Source organism: Anneissia japonica, unplaced genomic scaffold, assembly GCF_011630105.1.
Source record: "Anneissia japonica isolate Jap-2015-1 unplaced genomic scaffold, ASM1163010v1 scaffold1030_len608725_cov174, whole genome shotgun sequence".
NCBI classification, from domain to species: Eukaryota; Metazoa; Echinodermata; class Crinoidea; order Comatulida; family Comatulidae; genus Anneissia; species Anneissia japonica.
Window position 1 is genome coordinate 226,899 of NW_022753996.1, and position 26,974 is coordinate 253,872.

Here is a 26,974-nt window from a genome sequence, read left to right on the forward strand (position 1 = left end):
AGATGTGTATAAGAGACGAGTCTATAGGGTGTTCAATGATTTGGGATCAAAGGTCATTAAGGGGTAATTTTTATCTGTTTATCTGGCAACATTTGAAAACGCTACTGGTGCCAAACGATTGGGCCGATTTCAATCAAACTTTAGGTCAGTATAACCAGTGACACCTCCATACATGGGTTGTTCACCTGTCTCTTATACACATCTAGATGTGTATAAGAGACAGGGCCGGCCCCCACCCTAAATCCGCCCCTGCAAATCTTGTAAAACTAAAGTTAAAAATTGAGGGTTTAGGGCCTAAAAATGAATATTTTCCCGTCTCAAAAATTTTGCCGTCTAGATTTTCTAGAAGGGATTCATCCCCTCTGCCCATGCTCAGAGTTATATAGGCCTAGTGCTTGTCTTTCGTTGAGAGGTAAGCAATTTTATTTATTTTGCAATTAACAAAATGAGGATGTGTCAGGCTGTAAAATATTCCCCGCAAAAAATATTAGGCCCAGAAATCTGTCGCCACATTTCGAAAATATGTGCCGATTTCCACAAATATTTTGCAGAAAATTGAGGGCTTGATAGTAGGAACACAAGTATTTACGATTCTCTGCATCTCCTTTTCTAGAGGTTTTCCTGTGCAATTTGAATTAGTTTTTTTTTTGTATCCTCCGGAAAAAAAAAAAAATTAAAAGAAATAAAATAAAATACATTTGAAGTTAGTATTAGAATTGATTAAGATCTGCAAACGGGTACAAACATAAGGTATTGCCACCCCCCTCCCACAAAAAAAAAAATAAATAATAACGTCATAAAACACAGTCCTGTCAGCGTGTGGCTGAGAACTCGTGTATCGTGGGAATCAACCATGCCTGAGAAATTTTTAGTTGCAGTTGTCGTTTTAATTCTTGCAAATTAAAAAAAGAAAGAAAAACATTTTTGCGTGATCAATGCAGTATGCATGTTGGCCTTTTAATGTTGTAGGGCCATAGCAAAAATACTTTTTAAAAAAATATATTTTTTTATGATTATTGCACGATAATATGTGGCAAAGACAAGCCAAACCAGTCACTCGTCTCAAATCATGTTTCAGAGAAAATGGCTAAAACATGCCGGAATATCAAATTTTTGAAAATCTATTTTATTGCACTAAACTAACCTTTACATATCTACACATCATTCTATGCTGTTATTTTTCCCCATTTTCAATGTTAAAACAATACTTTTTAAGAATTTAAAGATAGTTTCTGCATGAGAAATGCCTGAAATCATAAACTTTGATGGTTAATTTCTCATATATTGTTCTTTAAACAGCTGTGTGGTTAAACGCTTGTAACTTCATAAGGAAATGTCCGATTTGAATGATGTTTTTACCATTTTATAGCTATTATTTTACTCTCCAACACTGTATCAATAACTCAAAATCGATTTTTGCGACGAGTGACTGGTTTGGCTTGTCTTTGCCACATATTGGGACAAGTAAAATTGTCTTCAGGACAAGTGCATTTTTCAAAGGTACTTGTCCGGGGACAAGTGAAAAAATATGAAATTCCCTCATGCCTGAGTGTTGATCAAACTTAACATTAACAACAAAACAATCAGAATAGGGCCAGGAACACATGTGTTTGCACTCGTGTTAAACCACAAATGTGTGTTCTCCCAAATGCACTTGTGTGCATGTTTTTACACTGTCGTTTTGTCCCTAGCAACAATTGGAGGGACAGGGCTATAGCTGGAATCATCCAATTTGGTTAAAAAAATAAAAGGTAAAATGCAAGGAGCCTACTTTGCAATGACATCCCGTACATTTCGAGCAAATAACTTAGCATCCTTCTTCTCTTCGTCATTTGGTTTGTAAACTGGTAGAAACTCAACTTCCAACTCGTTATTCCAATTGCAGAATGTTAACCACAAACATGTTAATCTGGAAAAGAAACAGATATACCTACAGTACACGAATACTAACAAGATAATAGGAATATTTAGTACCATGTAAAAGACATTTATTCTGTTTTTGGTAATATGTAATGTTAACTTTATGTTCACATACTTGAATAGCATCTTCAAAATGACTGAACAAAACAAAATAGAATTGACACATGATTTTTAATATCATTCCATTTTCAAATGAAACCAGAATTAAATAATTGTTAACATGGAATTTAAGATATATCATGATCACAAAATAACACTTTCTGACATAAATTGAATTAAATTGAGTTGAGATGGCTAATGTTTGAGTATATATTGAGATGATATTAATCTAAGATGGGAGAACAGTATTCATCAAAGTATATAGTCATTTCCAAACCTTATGCCTGAAAATTAATCATGCCTAAATATTATATTTGGATTTGTCTATGTATATTCATAAATGCGTACCATGGCAAGTAAATTGTATTTACCCTCGGTATCAGTAAAATCTACTGTGTATTTAAATTCAAGTTCAATTAGCTAGGATAAAGTTTTCAATGCAACCACATATTTAGAATCTATAGATTAATGAAAATGTATACAAAATGTGTATAAATTTTAAGCACTCACGCATTTGGACCTTCCCAAGTCCATATCACTGTGTCAGGTTTAGTTTTATAATGCAAAGCAACAGGCTGTACTGGTAAGCCTGGGTAAAATGCTCCTGTTTAAAAGAAAATACTATTATTAGATACAACAATGTGTTGCGGGAGGTGTTGTTACTGGTAATGATGATATGTTCTTATTGCTAAATGTTGCTGCAATGCTTTGATGCTGTTGCTCATGATGTCGTTGATGTTCTATTGTTGTTGATGCTGTTTTTGACGCTGCTGTTGCTACTGCTGTTGTTGATGTTCTTATTAACCAGTCAGCCGCAGGCAGACTGGGTTATATTTTCTTAGCGTTCTTCTGATTCTTCTTCTGCTGGCAACATTTCAAAAGGCTACTAGGCCAAACAGTTGGGCCAATTTGTACCAAACTTGGTTAGTATAACTGGTGACACTTCCCATACATGGGGTGTTCCACTTGGGGTCAAAGGTCATGGTTTATTAAGGTCAAAAAACCAATAATCATATGAAAGACTACTTCTATTACAAATAACATAGCACAGTCTTGTCCTTTGCACATATGCATTGGCAGAAGACACGAGTCTATAGGGTGTTCAATGATTTGGAATCAAAGGTCATTAAGGGGTAATTTTTATCTGTTTATCTGGCAACGTTTGAAAACGCTACTAGTGCCAAACGATTGGGCCGATTTCAATCAAACTTTCGGTCAGTATAACCAGTGACACCTCCATACATGGGTTGTTCACTGCTTGGGGGAAACGATTACACAGGGATCATTAGGGTAAAAAAAAAAAAAATCATATCAAGACAACTTCTCCCACAACTACCACAACAGAGTCTTGTCCTGTGCTTGTGTTGATGTTATTTTTGCTGATGTTGCTGTTAAACTGCTCTTGTTGAAGCCATTTCTCTTGATAATGCTGCTGCTGCTGTTGTCTGCTTTATGCAGATGATTATTGTAGCTAGACAACATGGTTTTAGTACTTGCAGAGCAAGAAACAAAATTAGAATCCAAAGAAACTCCCTTCAATGATTTTATCTCTATACAATGGATCAAAAAAGGTAACCATAAATCTGGCTAGGCCTTAAGTAATAACTATTAAAAGATTGTTAGCGTAATCCTTTACAATTCTAAAAGCACCTAGTTAGGCTAGCTATAGCCTACTGTATCACTTTAAAGGCAACAGTTTGGAAGCTGAACAAGAAGGTGCTTGACCTTTAAAGCATACAATTATTTTTTTTATTTCCATAATCTAGAGGGGATTGCACTTAGATTAGAATTGAATAATTGCATTAAAAAAATTGCCTTCAAGCCCGGCAATTTTTTATCCATTACTTCAATACCTTAAAACCAATTCTCATCTACTGAATAGAATATCTATTCTAATTGATTACTATTATAACATTTTTATTATGGATAAATTAATGAACGAATGAATAATGAACATACCTGGCTTAAAGGAAATTAAACAGGTTCTATTCGCACAGGTGCCTTCTGGGAAAATTAGAATCTGCGGCCATTCACTACCAGGCTGAGAACGCCTTATAATCTCACGGACAGTATTCTGGCGGGAATGAGGGTCTGTCCTTGACACAAAAACTGGCTGCAAAGCACGTACTAATACTAAAGGGAGGAGTAAGTTTCAATATGTATGAAAATAGGTAGATAAACTTACAGCTAGCATACAGGTAGTTCATTTTTATATTGTAGGAAAAATTGATGAATCCCTACGTACAGTAAAATAGCCAAAAAGAAAAGGCAAGAAAAGTGCATAAAAAAAAATATAATGTATGTTACTGATTCTATAATCTTTTACAATGCTATGCTGTTTTTTTCTGTTTTATTAAATTATTGCTACCAATGGGCAAAAGATAAAATCACATTTATATGATGAATGACAATGACAATGAAATAACATTAACATAATGACGGATATTAATATTAAGAAAAATGCTAGCATAATATGGTAATACAAAAAAGAAATGACAATACAAGAGATGCATACTAAATATAAGATACAGGCCCGTAGCGTGACTTAATTTGTGGGAGGTTCATTTCAGTGGAAAGTGGACTCTTATCTTTAATACTCTGGAGAACATTGTAAATATATCTACGAATATATCAATTTTTCGTTTTTAAATGGGCAATTCGTAGAAACCACCTTAACCCCACTACGCTACGGGCCTGCATTAAGATACGCTGAGGTACTATACAACTAGCGATACCTTGATTTTACAAAATTTAATTGTATAAAATTATCAATTTGTTGATTTAAGGCAATTTAAAGTTATTCATTTATAATTACTAGGGCTTTTTTTTTTTTTTTTTCAAAAAAAATTCAAGGCTTATTTGCTTTTCAACCATAGTAGAAAATTGGCTATTCTTGAATAATTAATTCAACATTTTTATTTCTTGAATGTTACTCATTTTTGCATAAAATTAGAGTAATTAACATTTCACCAGAACTTATTCTTTTTTTTTTGCATTTCCACACAGATTCACCCACAAGAGAAGGATACAGTATAATCCACATGAACCTGGGCGAGGTCATCTAGATTAATGAATTCAAATATACCACAATTTAGTACAGAATTTTGTTTTATACGATAACGACTAGGTGTTACTCAGGGAAAATATTAGTCTAAATTGACATAAATGTTCAGCAAGCCTGCATTTTTACGGCTTTTTTTTTTTTTTTTTACAAAAAAAATTCAAGGCTTATTTGCTTTTCAACCATAGTAGAAAATTGGCTATTCTTGAATAATTAATTCAACATTTTTATTTCTTGAATGTTACTCATTTTTGCATAAAATTAGAGTAATTAACATTTCACCAGAACTTATTATTTTTTTTTTGCATTTCCACACAGATTCACCCACAAGAGAAGGATACAGTATAATCCACATGAACCTGGGCGAGGTCATCTAGATTAATGAATTCAAATATACCACAATTTAGTACAGAATTTTGTTTTATACGATAACGACTAGGTGTTACTCAGGGAAAATATTAGTCTAAATTGACATAAATGTTCAGCAAGCCTGCATTTTTACAGCACGATCGATTCAACATCGGTACTTGTACTGTAATTGCTCATTACACCTGTACTTTACATGCAGGTTCACTTTGCCCGTCTAGTCTATTTCTGATATTCAAACCGAAAATTCCACACTGTGTACAGTAAATTTATACCACATTTAGGTACAATGTATACTTTATGATCTGATAAGGAAGACAGTAAAGGCAAACTAACTCTCTACTCATGGTTGCATATTTTAGAAACAATAATTGAAAATTCCAAGAAAATACAATCCTCAATTATACATAACTTCTACTTTTGTACTGTACAGTTGATAAAATCAAGGTTTCACTGTAGCAATAACAAAGGTTAATTTAATTACACCACTTACAAAATAAAACATATAAAAAATTAAAAAAAAAAATATTTTACAATATATTGGAAAAGTTAGAGCCCCTGCACCACTTCAACATGTATACAGAATGGAAAAGCATAAAATCATATAATCAAGAAATAAAAATATATATTATGGAAAGATGGGAGAATATGGAAATCAAGAATTGCTAAAAGCCTATACAGTTACGCCAGACACGTACTGCATCACCGTCATACGACTGTCAGCTGAATAATTCAACTCTGCTCTCTGAGCGCTTGACGATGCAACGTCATCTGCTGATCGCTAATGACAGACTGAGCAGATTGTCATAAAAACAATCCATCTCATGTTGCTGTGGAATTGCATTGGCGGATGACTGTCAATGCAGTACAGTATGTGCCCAGCTCAATATCTTAATATAAGATTCATTCTAGTACATTAGAAATATGTCAACCTAGACAAGATCAGATCCTCCTAATTCCAAGATCTTACGAAATTGAGACCATATTTTCAAAGTACAAACTACCACGGAATAATAATTATAATGTGAGTCTTACTTGATAATAAAGAACATAACTAGCACTCTGTCTATCAGTAACGCAGCACATTAATTTTGCTCTCTAACTTTTAGAAACTCGTTTTCTTTGATTTTTGTATTAAATAAGCTAATTATTTAAACTAAAATTACATTTTTGGATTGCAACTCTTATCACATTATTTACAATTGTTGGTTTAATATCATCAGGCACAGTAAGCTAAGGTTGTGTGCTTGTTACTGGCATTTAACACAAAACTATACAAAGTATCATTTTCACTGACATTGTTTAACATCCTGATATTATAACCAATTTGTTTTCTTGCTAACAATAAATTCTCCTTGATCTTTTGATTCCTTTATCTGATCCAATGCAGTGAACAATGAACAGCCATTTTAATATCAATACTCAATAAATTTGCTTTAAACCATGAATTCCTTGATGTAGTACCAACATGGTGACTTCATTTTGATTATCTTTACAGTAGTTCAGATAAATAATACTACAGTACATATAGACACAAACATTTGCACATATATATATAAATCAACACTATATTTGTTATAATTTTAAAACACAATGAATGAAAAAAATTGCTTTCCCTTGCAATGTAATATAATAATAGTACAAAATATGTCATATAAGGTGCATGTATCTGTGTCAGAGAGCTGCTCAGAGCACCATTTTCCACTTGCAAAAAAAGGTCAGTCAGTTCTATTTTCTTTTTTCTTGTTTAGATTACATATTTTGTTAAATTTTTTTAGTTGTATTTTAATTACTAAATTACAAGCAATGAAACTGCAGGTCAAATAATGCAAATAAAAAACTCAGGAATCGCCCACCTACCAACACATGCAAGGGTTTCAAGTTGGGAGAAGCCACTTCCAGGAGATTTATTATGAGCTGTGTATCGTGATACCAATTACAGTTAGTAAACACATAAAAATAAAATTAATTTGCAAAAAAATGGGTTAGCATTAACAAATATAATGTTCACAAGTTTTTTGTGGTTTAATTCTTGTTATAAAGTCAATCGTGACTTCATCACGGCAACTCCTAATGTTATTTGCCTATTCCCCACGTCCACTAATTTTTCAATTAGTGGACGCTTGGCTTGATTTTTTTAGGTTTGTGTGCAAAAAATTTCCTCATTTTTTCGTCACCGCAGACATCGTGCACCTCGATAAAAATTGAATTGTAATTGAAAAATACTTTCGTAAAACAAGGTTAATTAGAACCCAAAGAAAATTACTTTAAATATAATAATAAGTATGAACAATAAGAAATTCCTTGAATCAATGAACGCTATTAATCTAAACAAACTGAACGTTTAATAGGAATATTCTAGACCTATTTTAAAGACTCAAGGAACGAAATTAGATGTAGAGCCGCCGAGGCCTCCTACTACTACTAGCCTAGGCATAGCCTAGCATAGTTATGAAATCATCCCAAGATTTTTACCTGTCTGGCGATTGACTTATAAAGCAATTAGTACGTCACCATGCATCGTACCCTAGCGGAAAATTATTAAACTTTATAGGTTAGATTTAATGCATTCAAAAATTTCCTTCGGCTTGCAGGCCCTCAGGAAATTTTTTCAAGCATTAAATCTAACCTTCGTATAATAATTTTCCTATAGTGTACTATGCGGAGCTCTATTAATTGCTTATTAGTTCAACTATCTATGTCCATTGACGTTTACTAGCATTTGGTCTTGAAAACTGACAACTAATAATTTACCACATATATTTTTTTTAAAAAAGAAAGGAGGAAGAAAGAAAGAGGGTAGAAAAAAAAAATGTTGAAAACACTGCATGTATACCTACCTCTATAACGTATTCTACAATCATTATTGATTGGTGTCAGTCAGTAAGAATTCAATCCAACTCGGCCACAAGTCAACTCGGTCACAGTCAACTCGGGCCACAAGTCAACTCAGCAACAAGTCAACTCAGTCACAAGTCAACTCGGCCCCAAGTCATTTATGGTACCACACTTTGACATGCTGTTACTATCCCATTTACCAGCAAACCAGCATTCAGGCGTGTTGGTGAACCAGGTTTTGCCAGAATCTTATCTCAATAATCCAAATAAACATCAAAGAAGAATACCTCTACTTAAGAGTCATTATCACAGCAGGCATTGCTGTTTCTCAATAAATTATCAGTATAGTATTTAAAAACCAGGCTGAAAAATGTTAAAAACCTGTTGTTAAAAAAAAATTGGCATTTTTATTACCTTAGCTATAATTTCAGATAAAAATCATAATAGATATGCTTTTGAATTTTAAAAATCAATGACTTATCTTAGAAGTTACAGCATGGTTTTTTATTTAATTGTGCTAGTCTTCTTATGAACTATTCACAACTAATGAGCTTCATTGTTAATCTTGTTACAAAATTCCCTGAAGAGGTAATTAATAGAGATAAGAAGAGATCAGCAAAACCTGGTTCAAAAATTGAAAATTGAAAAAGTTTCCTCATGAGGAGTAATTCATCAAGTATAAAATACTAATTCTTTAAGTATTACTATACTTATTGTTATTATTATTGCTGTTATTATTGTTGTCATTGCTGTTATTATTATATTGTTGCTATTATTATATTGTTGTTTTCATCACCGTTAGTTTTAATTTTAATTATTAGTCTTAGCATTAACATTTTGTATTGTTTAAATTTTTGCTATTATTATTATTGTTACCATATAAATAATTCTCCATAATCGAATTTTTTTATTCATATTATTATTAATATTATTATTATTGTTATTATTATTATTATTAAATTTTAGTCTTAGTGTTATTATTTTAATAATAGTAATTTTAAAAATATTGTTATTGGTGTTTGATTGGTATTTTTCTCATATTATTATTATTATTAATATTATTGTTGCTGTTGTCACCACCTTTATTATCGATATTATTACCCTAAATATCAAAGTAGGCCTAGTATTATAAGTATCATCATTATTACTATACTAATTAGTATTACTATTATCATAAAAATAAACATTATATTTAATTTATTATTGCTGTTATTATTGCTATTATCACCTTCAATATCGTTATTATCACTAATTAGTATTATCAAAATAGATATTTAAATATCGTTATTAATACCATGTATTATTACTATTAGCATTGTTAATAAAATAAATATTACTATTAATATTGTTGTTGTTATCACCTTTATTATCGTTATTATGACTAATTAGTATTATTAAAGTAAATATTTAAAAAGGAATTGTCACTGACACGTCACCGGTGATTCACGTCATTGGATGCATCCTTGTCACTGACGGGTTTCAAACATAGCCCCCAACGGTCGAACAAATATGAAGGACTGAAGCGAAATGTCTGTCACTCAACAATACCAATTGTTCCTATTGTAGATAATTGATACTAGATGCTATGCGCCCCACCTAATTTTAACGTAGGCCTAATTCTTGTGCGTGGTTCTAAATAAAATAGTTTGAAATGCACGCCATCGTGCATTCATTTGAATTGTCAGATTCAAAATAAATTTTTAACATTTAAAAAATCATAATGTGGTTTTTCTATTTCAATTTTTTATGGTTAGGTCTACAGTATGTACCCATGTTTCATGTCAGTGTTTTAACATGAAAAAAATTAAACATTAATATGCGTTTTTCTTTATTATTAAGATTGCTTAAATTGTTAATGTTACATTATTGTCAGATTTTATTCCATTCTGTAAGTGGCGGGTTTTCTCTGTTGAATAAGAGTACAGTGTGAAGAAATGAATACCGTACAAAGATCTCACAACGATAATCAGAATTTTACTAAAATGTACTGTGTACTTCATTTCAATCATATTGAAGAAAAAGGATGCAAAAACTGAGTAATATTTACATTTCATTTTAATTATAAATAACTTGTGACCGAGTTGACTGTAGCCGAACTTTTTGTGGCCGAGTTGATTTGTGGCCAAGTTGACTTGTGGCCGAGTTTACCTACTTCCGTCAGTAATTGTATACCAAAATGATATTATAATACGAGTTGCACATCATAATAATCTGGAACCTGATCATTAGGCACACACAACCAAAATTTACTTTGTACGTATTTTTTTCCACAAAGAATGCAAAAGATGCTTTGGTCTACGTCTGATTAACCGATAGGCCAGTCAGCACCTGGATGTAAATTTGGTGTATTATATGGTGTAATTTTCACGGGTTTGAAACATAAACAAAATACCTACTTCCAAATAAAGGTGCTTTCCCATTCTCTTCTCGGGACACAACGCTAGAAGACTCAAGCCCCAACACGAAAACAATAATAGCATCAAAGAAGGTGGTGTGAGGTGCGATAATGAAAATAGGAACTTCTTCACAAGTTGCTTTTTTACCCTTCACTGAAATATAGTGAAAGCCCATAAGAAAGAACTGGAAGCGTCCAAGCAACCAGAGGGGGTACAGCAACATTCTGGAATGGAGGTAGGAAAGAGGCAAGTCAAAAGCAACAGTAAAAATGAGGGCAGAAACTATGATTTTAGCAGGAGGATAAATGGAAAGGTGGAATATGTATAATCAAACATGGCAGTGACTTCAGGATTAAAATGAAGAATGTTTGGATCAATTTTTGGAGTCTATTTTTGTAAAGGCATATGTAGATAAGTTAAAAAATTAATATTTAGTAATATGTTTACATTTATAGCATGAATCTTGCAAGTGGAAAATGGTCTTTATGATTAGCTCTTTATGAGATGGTTACTGTATGTGCACCTTTATGATAACCATAAAATAAAAGCAAAACATAGATTAGGTAAAAATTTCAATTTCATATTATTCATAGCTTTAGGTAGCTGCAGCAGTTCATTGTGTTATTTGACAATTTTAATGTAAAATGAGAACAGAAATTGACCTTTATTTTGAAAAAAAAAAATACACATATTCCATAGTGTAACTTAACAAGCTATTGCTTTATAAATGGATTTCAGTCAAAGCAACAGGAAAATATGATGGCAGAAACTGTTTTATAGCAAAAAGCCAAAAATGGGAAGGTGAAATGTTGATGTAGAATAAGCCACATTGCTGACTGTTGTAGAGTTAAATAGAATTTAGACCTACCATTGTAGACATTTTCATAATTACTACAGTGGGCGAAGAAAATTTCCTTTGGTAATATAACATGATTTCAATAAAAATGTTTCCTAAATAATAATAGAATATGAAGAAAAACAAGATTTATGTTGCAAAAGTTGGCGTTAGTCAGCATTTTTCACGCACAAACAATCTTTGGAAAACCCCACATTGTTTCCAAAACACTATCCTAGATGAATTGCTTTAATTTCATTTTGTATAATCAAGCTAACTTTACTGTATAGCTCATACTGTACATTTCATTGGTCAATTCAATTCGGTAAGTGGTGCGGTAGTTTTTGACTACTTTCCTGAGCGTACAAAATATTGCTAACGCACAAAAAAGTACTAAGCAAACACAACTACCGCACTACCAACTACTGTACATTAACCATATGCAAACTGTGTAATTTTACCCTCACAGATCGTAATGGCAAATGTAGACGGACAGTTTGCTGTTTAATGAGGTATAATAAAATAAATACAACATTCATTTTGCTAAAGCAGTTCTATTTCTCTCACTGTTGGATGGTTGGGACTACCTCCCTCTGCTTCATGTCAGCAAATGGTCCCAATCATCCACCAGCTCTGGAAGATTTCCTTATCACTATTAAAATAAAATGAGCTTTTACAAGCTTAATTGATTGGTTTTGTTCATCTGCCTTTGAATTTCACTGACAAAATTTGTAGGTTGTCCATTATAGAAATTAATTTTAGTATAAATTAAAGTTAAATCATATGTTGTATAAAGACTGTCAATTTCTACATGTCCATCAAGTAATTAACACTTTTTCTTGAGTGGAAATTCCTAAAGAAATGTGAAGGCTTGTTTCATGGAACCAACAAAAATACATAGAAATTGCCTGTAAAGTTTAAAGTTTTATTTATAATGGTATTATTTATGCATTTAAAATTCAGAATTCCTAAAAACATAATACATGGCAGCAAAACGTCTAAATTGCAAATTATGTGCTTAAATTAGAGCAATGATGAGCATTTTACACTTTACTTTTTTTCAAAAAAATGATAACTCCATTTTTGTTTGTGACATTTCCGTAATTTTCTCATGTAATTAAAATCCATTCTAAGTAGGACCCTGCTGGTAACGTACATACTGTACTTCTTAATATTATTAATATTTTAAAAAGGCAATCAATACTATACATTACTTATTCTATTCATCATCATCTTTCAGTACTGTGCATAATAACCTCTATTATAAATAGTACATTTGCACAATATTTTGTAGTACAGTGTGTGAATAGTATTGAAGTACAGTGCGTGAAACTGAAACATTTGTACACAAAGGCTCTGAAACCAAACAAGTGTGCGCTTACAGTTGTTTTTCCAATTTTCAATCATAAGCCAATGGTTTTATTATCTTCAAGAGTTAAACATCAGGAAGGTCATCATATGTAACTATGAATTTTAAATCTAAATTCTTCTTTCACATTTTAATGTGAAAGAAGAATTTAGATTTAAATTCTTCTTTCACATTTTAATGTATTCGAATATTATATTTTATTTTTATTTTTTATTACTGTGTGTACAATTTTTTATATTTTTAATATTCAATAATTTCCGCTCTGCTTTTTCTTTTTAAAATTCGACAATAAAACTAAATTGAATTGAATTGAATTAAATTGAAAATATGAGAAAAAATAATAATTTCAGAGGATTATGATGTCACAAAAACACTGGAGGCAACTGAAACACCTATCCTCTATAGGCAGACAACACAAGGTGATGTAATATTTTATAAATTAGAATAGTGTACTCTACTAGCTAAAAATATATATTCATATTTTTTTATTACAGTAGTAGAACACATGTACCTGTAGAAATAAAGTGAACTGTGTGATGGATGAGCTAATTAATTTGGCTCCTTATATGAATGTTAGTTTTCCCAACCATAGAGCCTTACAATTACTCCATGTTACTGTATATTTTAAAGCTATCTGTAGCAAGTAATGTAAGACTACAGACCAGGGGTTTAGCCAGAAAAACGAAATACAGTAGGTTGTCCAAAATGGAAGCCATAGGCGGACCATGCCCACTCAGGGTCACACCCACCTTTGGGAATCCCCACCGAATATTGGTACAAAAACAACATGCACTCAATCGATGTTGTTTTTATCATATGATTTAGCTTTAGTTTAATGTAGCATTCGATGGATTTTTAAGAATATAAAGAACTTGCTAAAGGTAGACCAGGCCCAATTAGGCTAGGCCGACCTGATTAGGCCAAGCCGGCCAAGCCGTCAAAGTAAAAGTTGCCGTCCTAAATAATTGCAGGCCCGTCCTAAATAATTGCAGGCCGTCCAAAAAGATGGCCAGACGGCTCGCTGGCTAAGCCTATGCTACAGACACAACTTGTTGAATGTAATATCATGGCCAAGAAACTAAATCTGGTATTATAATATCAAATTAAAATAAAAATTGCAGCCACCCAGTATCACATTTTTAGGTATAAATCAGAAAATCTAATTAGTGTTTAAGAATAGGGATGCGGGCGTTCAACATTTTGGAAACGCGCTCTGAATGTTGGTTCTGATCTGATGTGAATGCAGCTTTTCCTTAATAGTAAAGGTATACCTGTCTCTTATACACATCTAGATGTGTATAAGAGACAGAATATAGTGTATTCTTTTTTTAATGTATTTCAAAATCTAGTATTATGTTATGTTTTTCTATCATCAACTACAAGACTAAACTTGCTTAAGCTAAAAAACAAAAAAGGAAAACAACAGTTCCAATTTTTAATATGGGATGCAGTTTCATTTTTTGTTTTATATGCAAGGAACATTTTTACAATATGATTTATAAATTCTTTCACAAATCAAATATTGTTCTCTACTGTACCATTTCTTGAAAAATCATTCCTCATTCTCTGTGTGAGTCAAATTTGTATTTCATTAAAATTACATTTTGTTCTTGCAATACATAATTTGAAGATATTTTTACATATTAATGCAGTTTCCGAATACAAAATGTCTGCATATTTAAAAGGTTCAAATTAGAAATTATGTGATTTGTATAAAAATACTTCATTTTACATTTTTAAAATTCGCCCCTAGAATCATGGGTTGAATGTCAATCCCAGCCAGCGATGAGGGCGTATCCCCATACTTCGGTTTGGGTGCTGGCATGGTATTCAAATTTCACTTCTTTTTATTTTGTGGTTTTGGTTTCCGTTCCATCTTTACACTTGCCTGATAGCGCTTAGAGACTTTTTGTATTTTGCGCTCTATAAATTAATAACCATTAACCATTTAAATATCAAATCAAATCAAATCAAATCAAATTTGTTTTCTTTCTCTATGTTCGATACAAATGTACAGTAAAGCCCTATTTACGCTATCAAATTTTGTCACAAATTTGTTTGTGCCCATATAGGCATGATGATGTCATATTACATCCAAATATGGGTATAACATTTTTTTGTCATAAAATTTGATAGTGTAGACAGCAGGGAATAGTTAAATTACATGGAATGATCTAAAACTATTAAGGCGTGCTAATCCGATTAATTTCCTATTGTATGCTATTGTTCAAGTCAATTTAAATTCCTGCTGTGTTCTAGTTATTTCATCGTAAACGCGCGGTACCGACAGTTAGACTTCAAACCAGTTTTCTTTTTAAACTCTTTTTGTGTTTGTTAACAAATATACAGCAAGTTTACACATGACTGATTTGAGACAGTTTTACATATCTTATAAAAGTGTTCCCTAACTTACATGGCGAGATTTTCTAAGCAGAGTTTTAAATCAATTTCTGGTAAGTACTGTATATATGTAGTTGCAATGTGCCAAATTACTCACTTTTCCAGACTATCTATTTTGAAATGCTCGTCATTAAGGTTTTGATATTGTAAAAGATTGACATTTAATCTTAAAAATGCCGAAGATATCTTGAGCGAGCAATTGTGGCTACAAGAGATATTCACCCAATACTGAACCTATATTTTTGCGTTGGACACGTACAAAATCTGGTATGTCGGTAAACCAGAAAGTAGACCTTGGCCTAGCTTTCTCTCGTCATACTTGTGTTTGTATTGAGGTATTGTCCTAAACTGCATGTTGAGCCGGGTGGCGTACATTTTTAGTATTAAAAAGTCAATAATTTAATTAATATTTTATTATTATTATTAAGCCAAGGCCCTTATCTTAGTTAGGCTGCCCAAGTAAGGTTGTTTCATTTGTCACCTGTATCCCATTTTCATCCTTTTTGTTGTGATAGCAATTAAGTGATGATGCATACAGTTACAGTAGGAAATTGAGCCAAATCAACCTCAATAAGTTTTTTTAGCTTATAAATCACCTACGGCTAAAACAGTTTTTTTTTTAGTTTCATTTTTTTTTAAATTTCAGGTTGAAGTCAGAAATTGAAGACCAGTGAATTTTCAATAGGAAGCTGAAAATGAGCAGAGATGAAAGAGTGAGAGGTTGACTCTACAGCTAATCATTTTTACTTAATTGCGCTACTTAATCTCCCTCTCAAACAAAATAAGATTAGATGTAATTTAGGCCTACTGTATAATAAAGTGTAATGATTTTTCAACCTTTAAAAAATTAATCAAACCCAGGCTGTCATATGTTTTATCATTTCCACTGCAAAGTTATGTTTTCTTGCCTGATCCAAATTAAATTAGTTCTTTTCATTCTGATTTACTTTCCTTTCATTTTTTTGTTTATTTTATCCACTTGTGAAACCAGAGCTGCGTCACTGAAAGTGCTATTTAATAGGACAGAATTATTAATAAATATAACTGGTTTAGAAAACATAACTTATAATTGGATTGCTATTGCAATTAGATACAATATAATGGTAATTAGATACAATGTACAGGTAATTTTATTTTAAAAACCAAACAGGGAACCTCCAATGAATATTGTAGAATAATGTATATTTTATATTGTTAATAAATGTATTAAATTGTAACTCTTTTCCTCACATTTCATTCATGTTTTGGTGTTCTAAAAAGAAGTGTATTGCAGGGATGGGCATAAAAATAGGCCTAGGCCCCATTTATCGTTTCTGTATAACATTTAGGTGGTATGATCATGGTACATATGGTACGACATCGATCACCATGAGAACACGATGCAGGAAGTATTAGATCTTGTAGTTTACACTATAGCGAGCATGCGCAAAGCAATTGGGTCATAGTAATTAGTTGTAAATTGTTTATCAGTTGATTATGATAAGAGAAGCGGTATCGCGGGTTATAACCTTTGATGTTCGGGTTTGAGATGTTTCCAAGTAATTTAACTATTCCCTGCTAGACAAGTAGTATCCGTAGTTATTTCAATTGACAATTAATAATTATAAAAAAATTAAAATTTTAATATATATTTAATTTACCATTATTATATATAATATGTTATTTCAGTTGAATATTTCTTCTTTTTACTACTATACTGTATCTGTGGTGTTATTAAAAAACTGGGGACTTTAAATAAAAAACACAAGATAAGATTACAATCAAACAAATTAACACATAACAGAAACAAAAGGTCAAAGTATATGTTTAGATAACGGACATACTGTATAATGTTTTATTATCTATTGAGCGTGTCAATGATACAGTAGCATCATGGAAATTGTTATTACGATTAGGGCCAAATGTTTCGGGCAAGAACCTTTAGTGAATCCTCTCAATTTGTTTTAGAGATGCTTTTATAAATTTAATTAAACTTTAATGATGACAGAACATTGATTGCACGAGTATTTTTCACAAGCGCCAGAAAGGTGGATTCCCTTCAAATCCCAATTGTTTACAACTTGTGCAGTCCCATGATTTTCAGTCAGGCAGTATGCAAAACAAGCATTCATAAACCAATCAGCATGAGCTAGACTTTTAAAGTGTGATGTCGTACCCAAAAGCCATGTCTCTTTTGGCCAGCAACTGATGTGCACTCATTCTTGGTAATAAGCCATCTCCGTCAACTTGAACAAGACTGTGGTATAAAAAGGTCCGCTTGGACAAATTTTAAATTTTTTTATTGACTGCCGCACAGTCAATGAAACAGGACCTCCCCGTATTTTTGAACGTTCCCTTATCTTATCTGTTCATGAATAACGATATTTGGAATGATAGTGTCTTGACTTTTTATAGGTATAAATGACCCAGCATCAAGCAATAAAAATTTAACACTACATGACGCATGTAGACATAACCTGGATCGACTATATTATATTCCAAGTATTATCAATGCAGACTTTGAAGTAACATTACACTCCTTTAAACATGTGGTTGAGCACAACCTTGGCCACACTTCACTGTAGCTATGGTTTAACAACATGCGTCTCTCCATGAGCAACATCTTCAAATTTAAAAAACTATAAAAAAACAAAAATAGGCTTATTATGAAACAAAATTAAAGAAAATAATATAGAAAGCAATCTTAAATAAAATATTTAGGCAAAAACTCCTTTACTACATTTCATTTACTGAACGAGCTAGTCTGCTTTTTCTGACCTACTTTTTCGTACTGGCGGGGTACAAAGAGTCAACTGACTCTAGTGCCCGGTGACCTTTGAGTCTGCGTCTATCATGAGGAGTTTGGAATAGGGAATGTTTCTCACTGAATTTACAGTAGTGGACAGTAAGCATACAGTAGTTGTTTCTAGCAACTGGTAATGGGCCTATATTCATGAATTATTTTGTTCTTAACAGAGCATCAAAAGAAAAAGTAAGTAAAATGATTGTTTAATCATGTTTTTAAATGATAAAAATATTATAAATGAATATTTAAAAATTGTAACGTGGAATTAATGTGCATGCAACATTTAAATTAGTTGGTAAGTTTAATCTAAAAAATTATTTTACAAGCAATGTTTCTGATTTTTGCAATTTTTTCATAATAATCCATGGGCATAGGCTGGGGACAGTTGTCGAAAGAGGGGAGGAAATATAAAGAATCATGGTATTGAACTTATATGGGTGCGAAAAGGATGAGGAAGTATGTGCTCCTAAAAAACTTACTTGTGCTACCAAATGTTTTGTGGGGTGCCACAAAATTTTGGCAATGCTACGAAGAAAAAAAAAAGTTTCCAGCCCTGTCCAACAAGTGATAAAATAAAGCGTTAGTAGGAATATCAAAGGAAATGCAATTGCACCACATCAGTCCCAAGACTCCATTGCCCCTTGCCATAATAAAATTATTAGTATATAATGTTAACATGCAATCAATAAATACACAATAAAGTATGATGCAGTCAATGAAAAATTGACATAATTAACTAAAACTATCAGACACAGTGCATTTGTCAATGAGACAAGCACTTATTGATGAACACAAGAATTTACAACACATATCATGTGTTTTATGTTGAGAAAGTAGATTTGTAAAAAATATTAACAATTTTAGAAGTTAATTTTAAAATCATATTGTCCAGTCCAGCATCTTTTTGTTTCACAATTTCTCTTTATTTTTTTAAACTGATAATACACTGATAATGATATCTCTGTACTCCAAAACAGATTAAAATATTAACGTATGAAATCGGTGCCATTGTGATCATTGATGATGTACAGCACTATAAGCTATTTCAGCCTGGTTCACGTCTATCTAAAATCCTCATATATGATACGATAATCCCCTATTTGAGTTTGATGCCTTCAACATGCAGACAGCTACAGTAGTTGAACAAGTAACAAGTAACGTATTTATTCCCATAAATATCCTGCTTTGAATAAACACCCCCTCTGGAGCATCATTTGGAATAACCATCTCGCTCGAATAAAAACCACCTATCAATGACTGAAAACAAATCTAATGAACACAACATCATTCTCAACACATTCTTTAAATGTTAATTTTTTTTCAAACCTGGTTAGAATCTTTATGATCACGCAGTAACACATTTTGACAGTAATAAAAAAAAAAACCCTCCTTTGAATAAACGCCCCCTCAAAAATCTTAACAATAGGTGCGCCAGACGTTTATTTGAATAAATACGTTTACGTTAAGTAATTGTTATGTCAAGCGCCTCGAGGTTGTGTCAATGTGAGGCGCTATATAAATCCAGAATTATTATTATTATTATTTTTCTTAAATTTTATTTATTTTTTTCTATCCTTTATTTTGTTATTTGACATCACTGAGTTACCGATAAAGAAATATGTTACAAATACAGTATGCAAACAAATATGAACAACAAAAACTTTAAATTGTGAGAAGAGTTATTGCTATGGTTTCCTATAATTACCTTAAAAAACAGGCAATTACTACCAGTTTAAATGATAATGATTCATAAATATAACAATATCATGGGCAAATTGTTATTGTAAAAAGATAACACTGAAATATACAGTATCACCATCCTTGTATTGTTAATGTTACATTGTATCAGTGTCTATCAATGTCTACAATTTTCTCTCAAATGATCTGTGAAACTAAAAGGAAATAAAGTAGAATTTGTATAAATAGTAAAAGCAACTAACCTTCTCCATCCCTTCATTGGTTTAGTGGCTAGCTGTTGCTCTGTAAGCCCTCCCAGAGCAATTTTGGCAATTACACAATCCAATAGAAGAATTAGCATGACAAGTATTAGGCGGACGGGCGCTATTGTTACAGACATTATAGCAATCTGTTTAAAAAAAAAAAATTAATATTAAAAGTAGCATCCGCCTTACAAAAAAAGGCAATAACTTAAATTAATATCAGTTTTCTCAAAATGTCTTAAGTATAAATGCATAGTGTTTCATGAAAAGTTACAGTAGTTTGAATAATTGTCACAGTAGGCTTACTTAAACAAGGATACATTATACCCATCTGAAAACACAAATAAACTAGAATTTAATCATAATTTGAACGTAAATGTTTATGCCTCAGCCTTAAAGTTCGGCTCCGGAGGAAAAAAATTGTTGATATGTTGTAGAACTTATTTTTGTGGGACAGAAAAAAGCTGTTTGATGAAAAACTAAGCAATGGTGAATGAGATAGATTTTTATATAGTTAAAAACTGGGGGGAAAAATTGTAAAAATGGGCGGTTACGCCCCTTTTCCCCCACTACTTTAAATATTCAAAAATCTTTATCTCGTTCACCGTTCCCCAGTTTTTCGTTAAACAACTCTTAGGATTAGAAAAATCAGTTCTACAACATATCAAAAAATTTTTTTCCTCCAGAGCCTGACTTTAAACCACTTTTGGTTATTTAAGCCCATGAGCCAGTGAAATATAATTTAAAAGATTTATTTTTATCAAATATAATTCTTAGCACAAAGGCCAAGGATCCAAATAATATCAAACTATTAAAATCAGAGTGTACTAAGTGGTGTTAAGATAGATAGCGAAGTCTTGTGTAAAACAAAAAAAAAAAAATAATCCTGTTCCCGTGACAGGAAATGAACCAGGATCTTGGGAATGAAAGCAAGCATCATAACCAGTAAGCTACATTATTCATCAAGGTAGTCAAGATAAAAGTGGAAAGTATACAATTTCACAAATGCAGGGAAACATAATTTTTTACATGATTGGATGATTCACATGAACATTACTTGGAATAATGAGTAAAAAACATATACTGTAGTAGGTCATGGTCATAATTCAAAATGGACAACTACTTTCTGTAATTAAAAATGTTTTTACTGACATTTTTTTTTCCATAAGTGAGGATTTCATTAAATGATAGGTTGGTAATATTTATGAATACAGAAGTAGGGTCATTCCATGTCAAATTACCTAGAGGTCCCCAGGTGACACTCTTTAGATTTTGCTCAAAATCTACCAATATGTCACTTTTTATAAATAATGAACGTAAAATTTGGAAAGGGGAAACTAAGGCACATTTGGCGAGACTTTTTTCTTACCTTGTTTCGCAAAACTATTTTTCTAAAGATCATCAGAGTAGGGGGGAGGGGGGAAAAACATAAAATGATGTTTTCTCATTCATAGCAAATAGTTTTGCCAAAAACACCCCAACAGAATAGAAAATAAAAATAAAATTTTATTGGTGAATGTAAACATTGTATGCTTTAAATTTATATAATTAGGAATAGAAATATGCAATTTTTCTTTTTTGGATATTTTGGATATAAAGAAATACTGACTGAAATTTCCATTTTTTCGTGGTGGCAGGTGCTCTAATGAGCCAATACTAAAATTTAAATTTTATCCGAAATCATTATTCACGGGCGGCGGGCGGGTTCGCAAAACAAGGTATAAAAAAGATCTTGCCTAACAGAACAGATGGGAGTACAATATTAGAGAATGCCAGTCAATATGAGTGGATGCTACTTTGAGCCTACTTTGATGCCAGTTCAAGCGGATGCCTTCAGCGCAAATATACTGTAACAAATTTCAAAACAAATGATGAGATTTGTATTTTTTTTTTTATGCAAAAAAACTAACGTTTTGAAAGGTTTTTGGTACTTTTAATAATTTTTTCATTTTTAAATTCAGTCTTGACAAATCGGATCACAAGCTTGCGCCCTGCCCCATTGGATACAAAATATTAGGTCAAATTTTCATTCCATACATTTCAGTGTAGGAGGTCCAGGAAAATTGAATTAGGAAGGGGGAGCTGATAAAACATGTAGGTGAGGGAGAGAGGGAGGGGGTACTACCTCCAGCACAAAATAAGGTGATTTAAGGTACTTGTGCATGATTTTCATTCTTCAAACATTTTCAATGGAGCGGTGAATAAGGTTGTAAGCTTTACTGTATGGTGGCAAGGGTGGGGCATGCCACAACTGCTAGATAAGCCACTGCTAAATAGGCCTGGGCCAAGCCTATGTGTATGTGTTTAAATTATAAATAGAAGAAAACAGATAGTTATAGAAATTTGAATCCGAAGAGGGCGAAAAGTAGCCTTACAGGGGTGTAGAGTCGTTTCAGTCTGGGTCAATTCGGCCCCGGGTCGTTTTGGCCCTGAGTCGTTTCGGCCCGATTTTTTAATTTTTTGTCATGAATTTCGGCCGCTGTGTATGGAGCGCTGAAGGTGTCGCCACGAATAATAATTTAATAGAACAAGGCGGCTAAGCAGTATGTACCGTTTATTAACATGAAACTTTTACTGCAACATTATCAGATATTAACAATTCTCTTTAGTAGCATTTTATTATTATTATTATTATTATTATTAAGTCTAAGAGTTCACACTGCAGTATCAAATGGTGTTATCTTTCTGTTTACAGAAACAACGCAAATGTTACAAGTCGATGGTTTGGAGACACGTTTCTTTTTAGCGTTTCCATAGGATATATTTGGATCATGTTTATAAATGCTCCAATAAAATTTAGATCTACCGGTATTAAAATAAGTAGGTTTATAGTTAATTTAGCGGATTAGTTTTATTTTTTTTTTTTGTTTTTTGTTTTTTTTGTTGCATCTCCATTCACATTACCTAATGTTCTATTTATAACAATACATAGACCTATATAAAATAAATTAAAATATACTGAATGATGTGATAATGAAAATAAAACAAATATATTAATGTATTCATAAGGCCGACAAAATCACTCATTGCATAGAAATTAACTGAAGAAATTATTAACTACAGTATAATTTGAGAAAAGAAAGGTGAAGCAGACACAGGTTTTGTATCTTCTTGTTTATTTTATTTCCATTGTCGATACATATTTTGTTTAGGCATGTTTATAAAAAAATAAACAAATAAATAGAAATAGTAAAATATAGTTTAAATAAAATTTATAGGCCTACAATGTTAATGGTTGTTTCAGACTTCTTTTGACATTAAGCCGGAAATTTCACTCACAAGGCCGATTGTCGCATGGAAACTAACTATAAAAATCGGAAAGAAACGCCCACACAGGTTTCCACGATACTCTTTAGGGTGAAGCAGACATCCTTTGTATGCCGCCTTCAGGAATGTGTGGGCACACTACTGCATAGGAAGAGTGAAGTAGGTCAGATGATAAAATAAATTAGACTGGTGGCTATTTTTAGGTGCAGACACATGCCATGGCCGCAGTGAATGTGTACGCGTGTGTTCACCTCTTGTCTATTGTTCCGATTTGAAAAAAAAAAATTTAATATTTCATTTACCGTAAATGGACAGGGTCCCTGCCGGCAGGAGCGGATCCAGAGATGTCCGACAGGGGAACCAAAAATGGGGCCGAGCGAAATAACACCGCCCTAAAGCCGGTTTTCCACTAGGCGAATTTATTCACGCGAATTGAAGGCGCATGCACATTCACATTCCTATCGGAGTTTTTGCGTAGCGAAAAAATACGCAACTAATCAGAGCTCAGAAAGCGTATCGAAGATTTGATTCGCGCGAATAAATTCGCGCAAAATATTTGTTTTCTAGACAGAGGCTTGAATGTAACTTGTGAGGCGTTTTGGCCGATCATTTTTTCCCCTTTCTTAACTGCCTAAAAGGGTGACAAGGATGAGGACACCCTAGGCGCTGTGTAGGCCTGATCTTCATCCCCCTCCCCTTTCTTTTGACATCTCTGGTTCTGCCCCCAATGGATCCATATTTGCGATTTGGATTAGGATGATGTACTGTTTTCTTTGTAAATTCTAAAACGATGATAATGATGAAATATTGTTTGACGGTTTGCATGTTGAAGTAATGATGACGGTACAACGTAGATAGGCCTAGTTTTTTTTGTTTTTTTTTAAATGTCTAATTTTTTTGTAGATAAATGAAAATACTAGCCGCGTATACAAACATATAAAATTCAGATATATTTGATTTAACAATTAAAATAACGCAAAAAAAAAAACAAAAGCCTTTATTTAGGATCATTTAGAAATTGGTAATATATGTGCTGTCTTGTACACTTGACTTTTCACTACTGGGAAAAGCAAGAAAAATGAACATTGTTTTTGAATAACCACATACTGTACTGTAAAATTAATACTTAAACTAATTAAATATATAAACAATAACAATTGTAAAACTTTTTAAAAAAAGAAAAAAACAGAAAAGAAAAGTATTATGTATAGTCAGGGATCGTAAAAAAAGACAAAATAAATCATACTAAAACACACACACAAAAGAAAAGATCTTTAAAAATATAGAACCCAAATAAACCACAGTGCGTACTTGGCGCTCCATACCGCGGCTGTTAATTGAAATCGAACAATAGGGCGCGACCACTTCTGACCCGGGTGTTTCGGCCCAAAAACGGCCGAATCGACCCAGGCCGAATCGACTCAAGGCCGAATCGACTCAGGGCCGAAACAACCCGGAACCCCTTACAGGCATCCACTTCAACTAGCATTCGCTCTAAAACTCCAAGTGGAATCCCCTCGTATTGACTGGTTCCCGTACGTACTAAAGTCCATCATTATTTTTTGTCTAATAATCCTATGCCTAGAGCATACCCTCATCTTGTCAAACGTAGTTAAATTCAGTTGATGAACGAATGGATTGCGCACTTCAGGGTGGATTAACGACGAGGCGCGTTGCAATGAATGCCTAAGCCTAAGATTCCCGCTGGCCACAGCTGAACTCATGATGGTTGCAGATATAATAACTACTTCAATTTCAATATACAAATGTATCTTTTGAACCTGAAATGCTCACATATCTTCGACAATTATAGGCCTAGGAATGGCTAGCCTACATTACAATAACACCATCCTTTTCTAGCTGCAGATTCTCTGTATGTTTTGTTTTCAATACTGTACAAACGTATGGAACGCCGTTTGCGCAATAACTTACTTGATAATTTAAAAATCGAAGAAAAATACATTTACAAACTAGATTTAAACTCGTCACTGTGGACGAGTTAGGTGATCCGTCGCTAATCCGGCAAAATATAGTGAAATATATGAAAAATTACACTTTGATGACGAAGAAGCACGCAAGGCGAAATGGCCTAAAAGGTGCTCTAATTAATTTTTTGTTAAAAGAAGAGTATAATTTTAAGCATTTTACTAGAAAGGGCAGCAGACACCTTTTCTGAAACAACAGACAGTTACCAGTTGAAGCCAAGTGGTCTTCAACTAGAGAGGGCAGCAAACACTTTTTCTAAAATATCAGACACTAGTTACCGCCAGGATAGTGCTAATAACAAAATCCTAATGCGCTATACTGATTAAAGATAGACATGAATTAGCATATTTCCCCTGTATGTCGCCAAAGACGCAAGCACGGATTCGTATGTTTGGTACGCGCGTACTACATTGTTTTTGGCAATAAAATGACTAAAAAATAACGGAAATTTGTGAAAACAGTCTCAGGAGCCAAAACGTAATTTCTAGATTCAGTACGTGATGTACGCGTGAAAATGAGCGCACAGTTCAATTATGGACAATTTTGTAATGATAAAATCGACATGAAATGTGCTTTATTGAGATTGTTCAAATTTTCACGAACGTGCGTGTGGGCGGTAAAAACACGAAATTGAACCTTGTTTAAGTGTGATTTAAAACCTCCTTGGTTGGTAATGCCACACGCCGAATTTTCCTTTTATGAATAATTATATATTAGTGTGATAGCGTCGAAATACAGTCTGCCGCCCTCAATTTTATATTTTTTACATATTTTAAGAAAGAAAGATGAGAAGGCTCCAAAAATTCATCCTTTTTTACTATGATGGCGTCATCAAAATGAAAAATAAAAGGACACTTCCGAAAGAGAATTGTCTCAGCTATAACACACTCGCAGGTTGAAGACGATCGACCAAGGATAAGCGAGATACGCTCAAATGCGTATTTTCTAAAATGACGTCATCGATAAAATTCAGTTTAATTGCATTCGGATGGCAATATAATGCGTGCGTGAAAAGGCGCGCACGTAGTGAACAATATTTAAATGCTGAAAATAGCTTAAATATACGCTAATTATGTTTTTTTTTTTTAAATTTGGAGTATTTTAAAAAGATTTACTCATGCGTACGTGCACGTCATGACACACATGCGCATGTTAATGTCACAGAATGCTGTCTCCTGATATGAGATATATATGTATAACTTTAATTGACAAACGCCTGTTGGTGAGGGAGTAATTATCATTCATAATATTTATCATATATAATTTGTTTTCTTTTTTAGTTCCTATGCATGTAATGCAATAGCAACTATTGTAATCACTCTTCACATTTCTTTTGTTTTTTATTGTGTGTAGTATGTGTGTGCGTATGTGTGTGTACATTTATGCAAATGCGCATGCGTCAAAGAAAAGTTTTCCGACATTTTGTTTTACATCGCGATGCGAAGTTCGATGTGGATTTTCTGCAGAGTTCAGTCAGGGCTCACGCTAACCGTCGGCAAGTCGGCATGCATGAAACTATTTTGGTTTTACGGCAAAAAAAAAATCAACTGCTGTGGCATAGGTATTTTGAAGAAGGCCTAAAATAAAACGAAAAGGTTTTAATACTTGCTAAAATACATCGTTTTTTCATTTAGATCTCCATTTTTCACTAACTCCATGCGACGTTTTATTCTGTTGTATGAGTAGTCCATAGAGCTATTAAACAACTAGAG

General features: G+C 32.8%; 1 protein-coding gene across 3 annotated transcripts in view; it reads right to left on the reverse strand.

Moving 5' to 3' along the window:
* LOC117123002 (lysophosphatidylcholine acyltransferase 2-like) overlaps positions 1 to 25,178 on the reverse strand; it is a 37,810-nt gene extending 12,632 nt beyond the window's left edge. The window contains exons 1-6 of one of the 3 annotated variants that reach the window (XM_033268788.1): positions 25,058 to 25,178; positions 20,010 to 20,155; positions 10,681 to 10,904; positions 3,979 to 4,152; positions 2,530 to 2,623; positions 1,772 to 1,909 (exon numbers count right to left, since the gene is read on the reverse strand). In XM_033268788.1, the coding sequence (XP_033124679.1) occupies positions 1,772 to 1,909; positions 2,530 to 2,623; positions 3,979 to 4,152; positions 10,681 to 10,904; positions 20,010 to 20,146 (767 nt within the window). In that variant the 5' untranslated portion in view covers positions 20,147 to 20,155; positions 25,058 to 25,178. Of the gene's footprint in view, positions 1 to 1,771; positions 1,910 to 2,529; positions 2,624 to 3,978; positions 4,153 to 10,680; positions 10,905 to 20,009; positions 20,156 to 24,868 lie in introns of all 3 variants that reach the window. The other 2 variants (XM_033268787.1, XM_033268789.1) reach the window with 2 other exon arrangements.
* Positions 25,179 to 26,974: the final 1,796 nt, after the last annotated feature.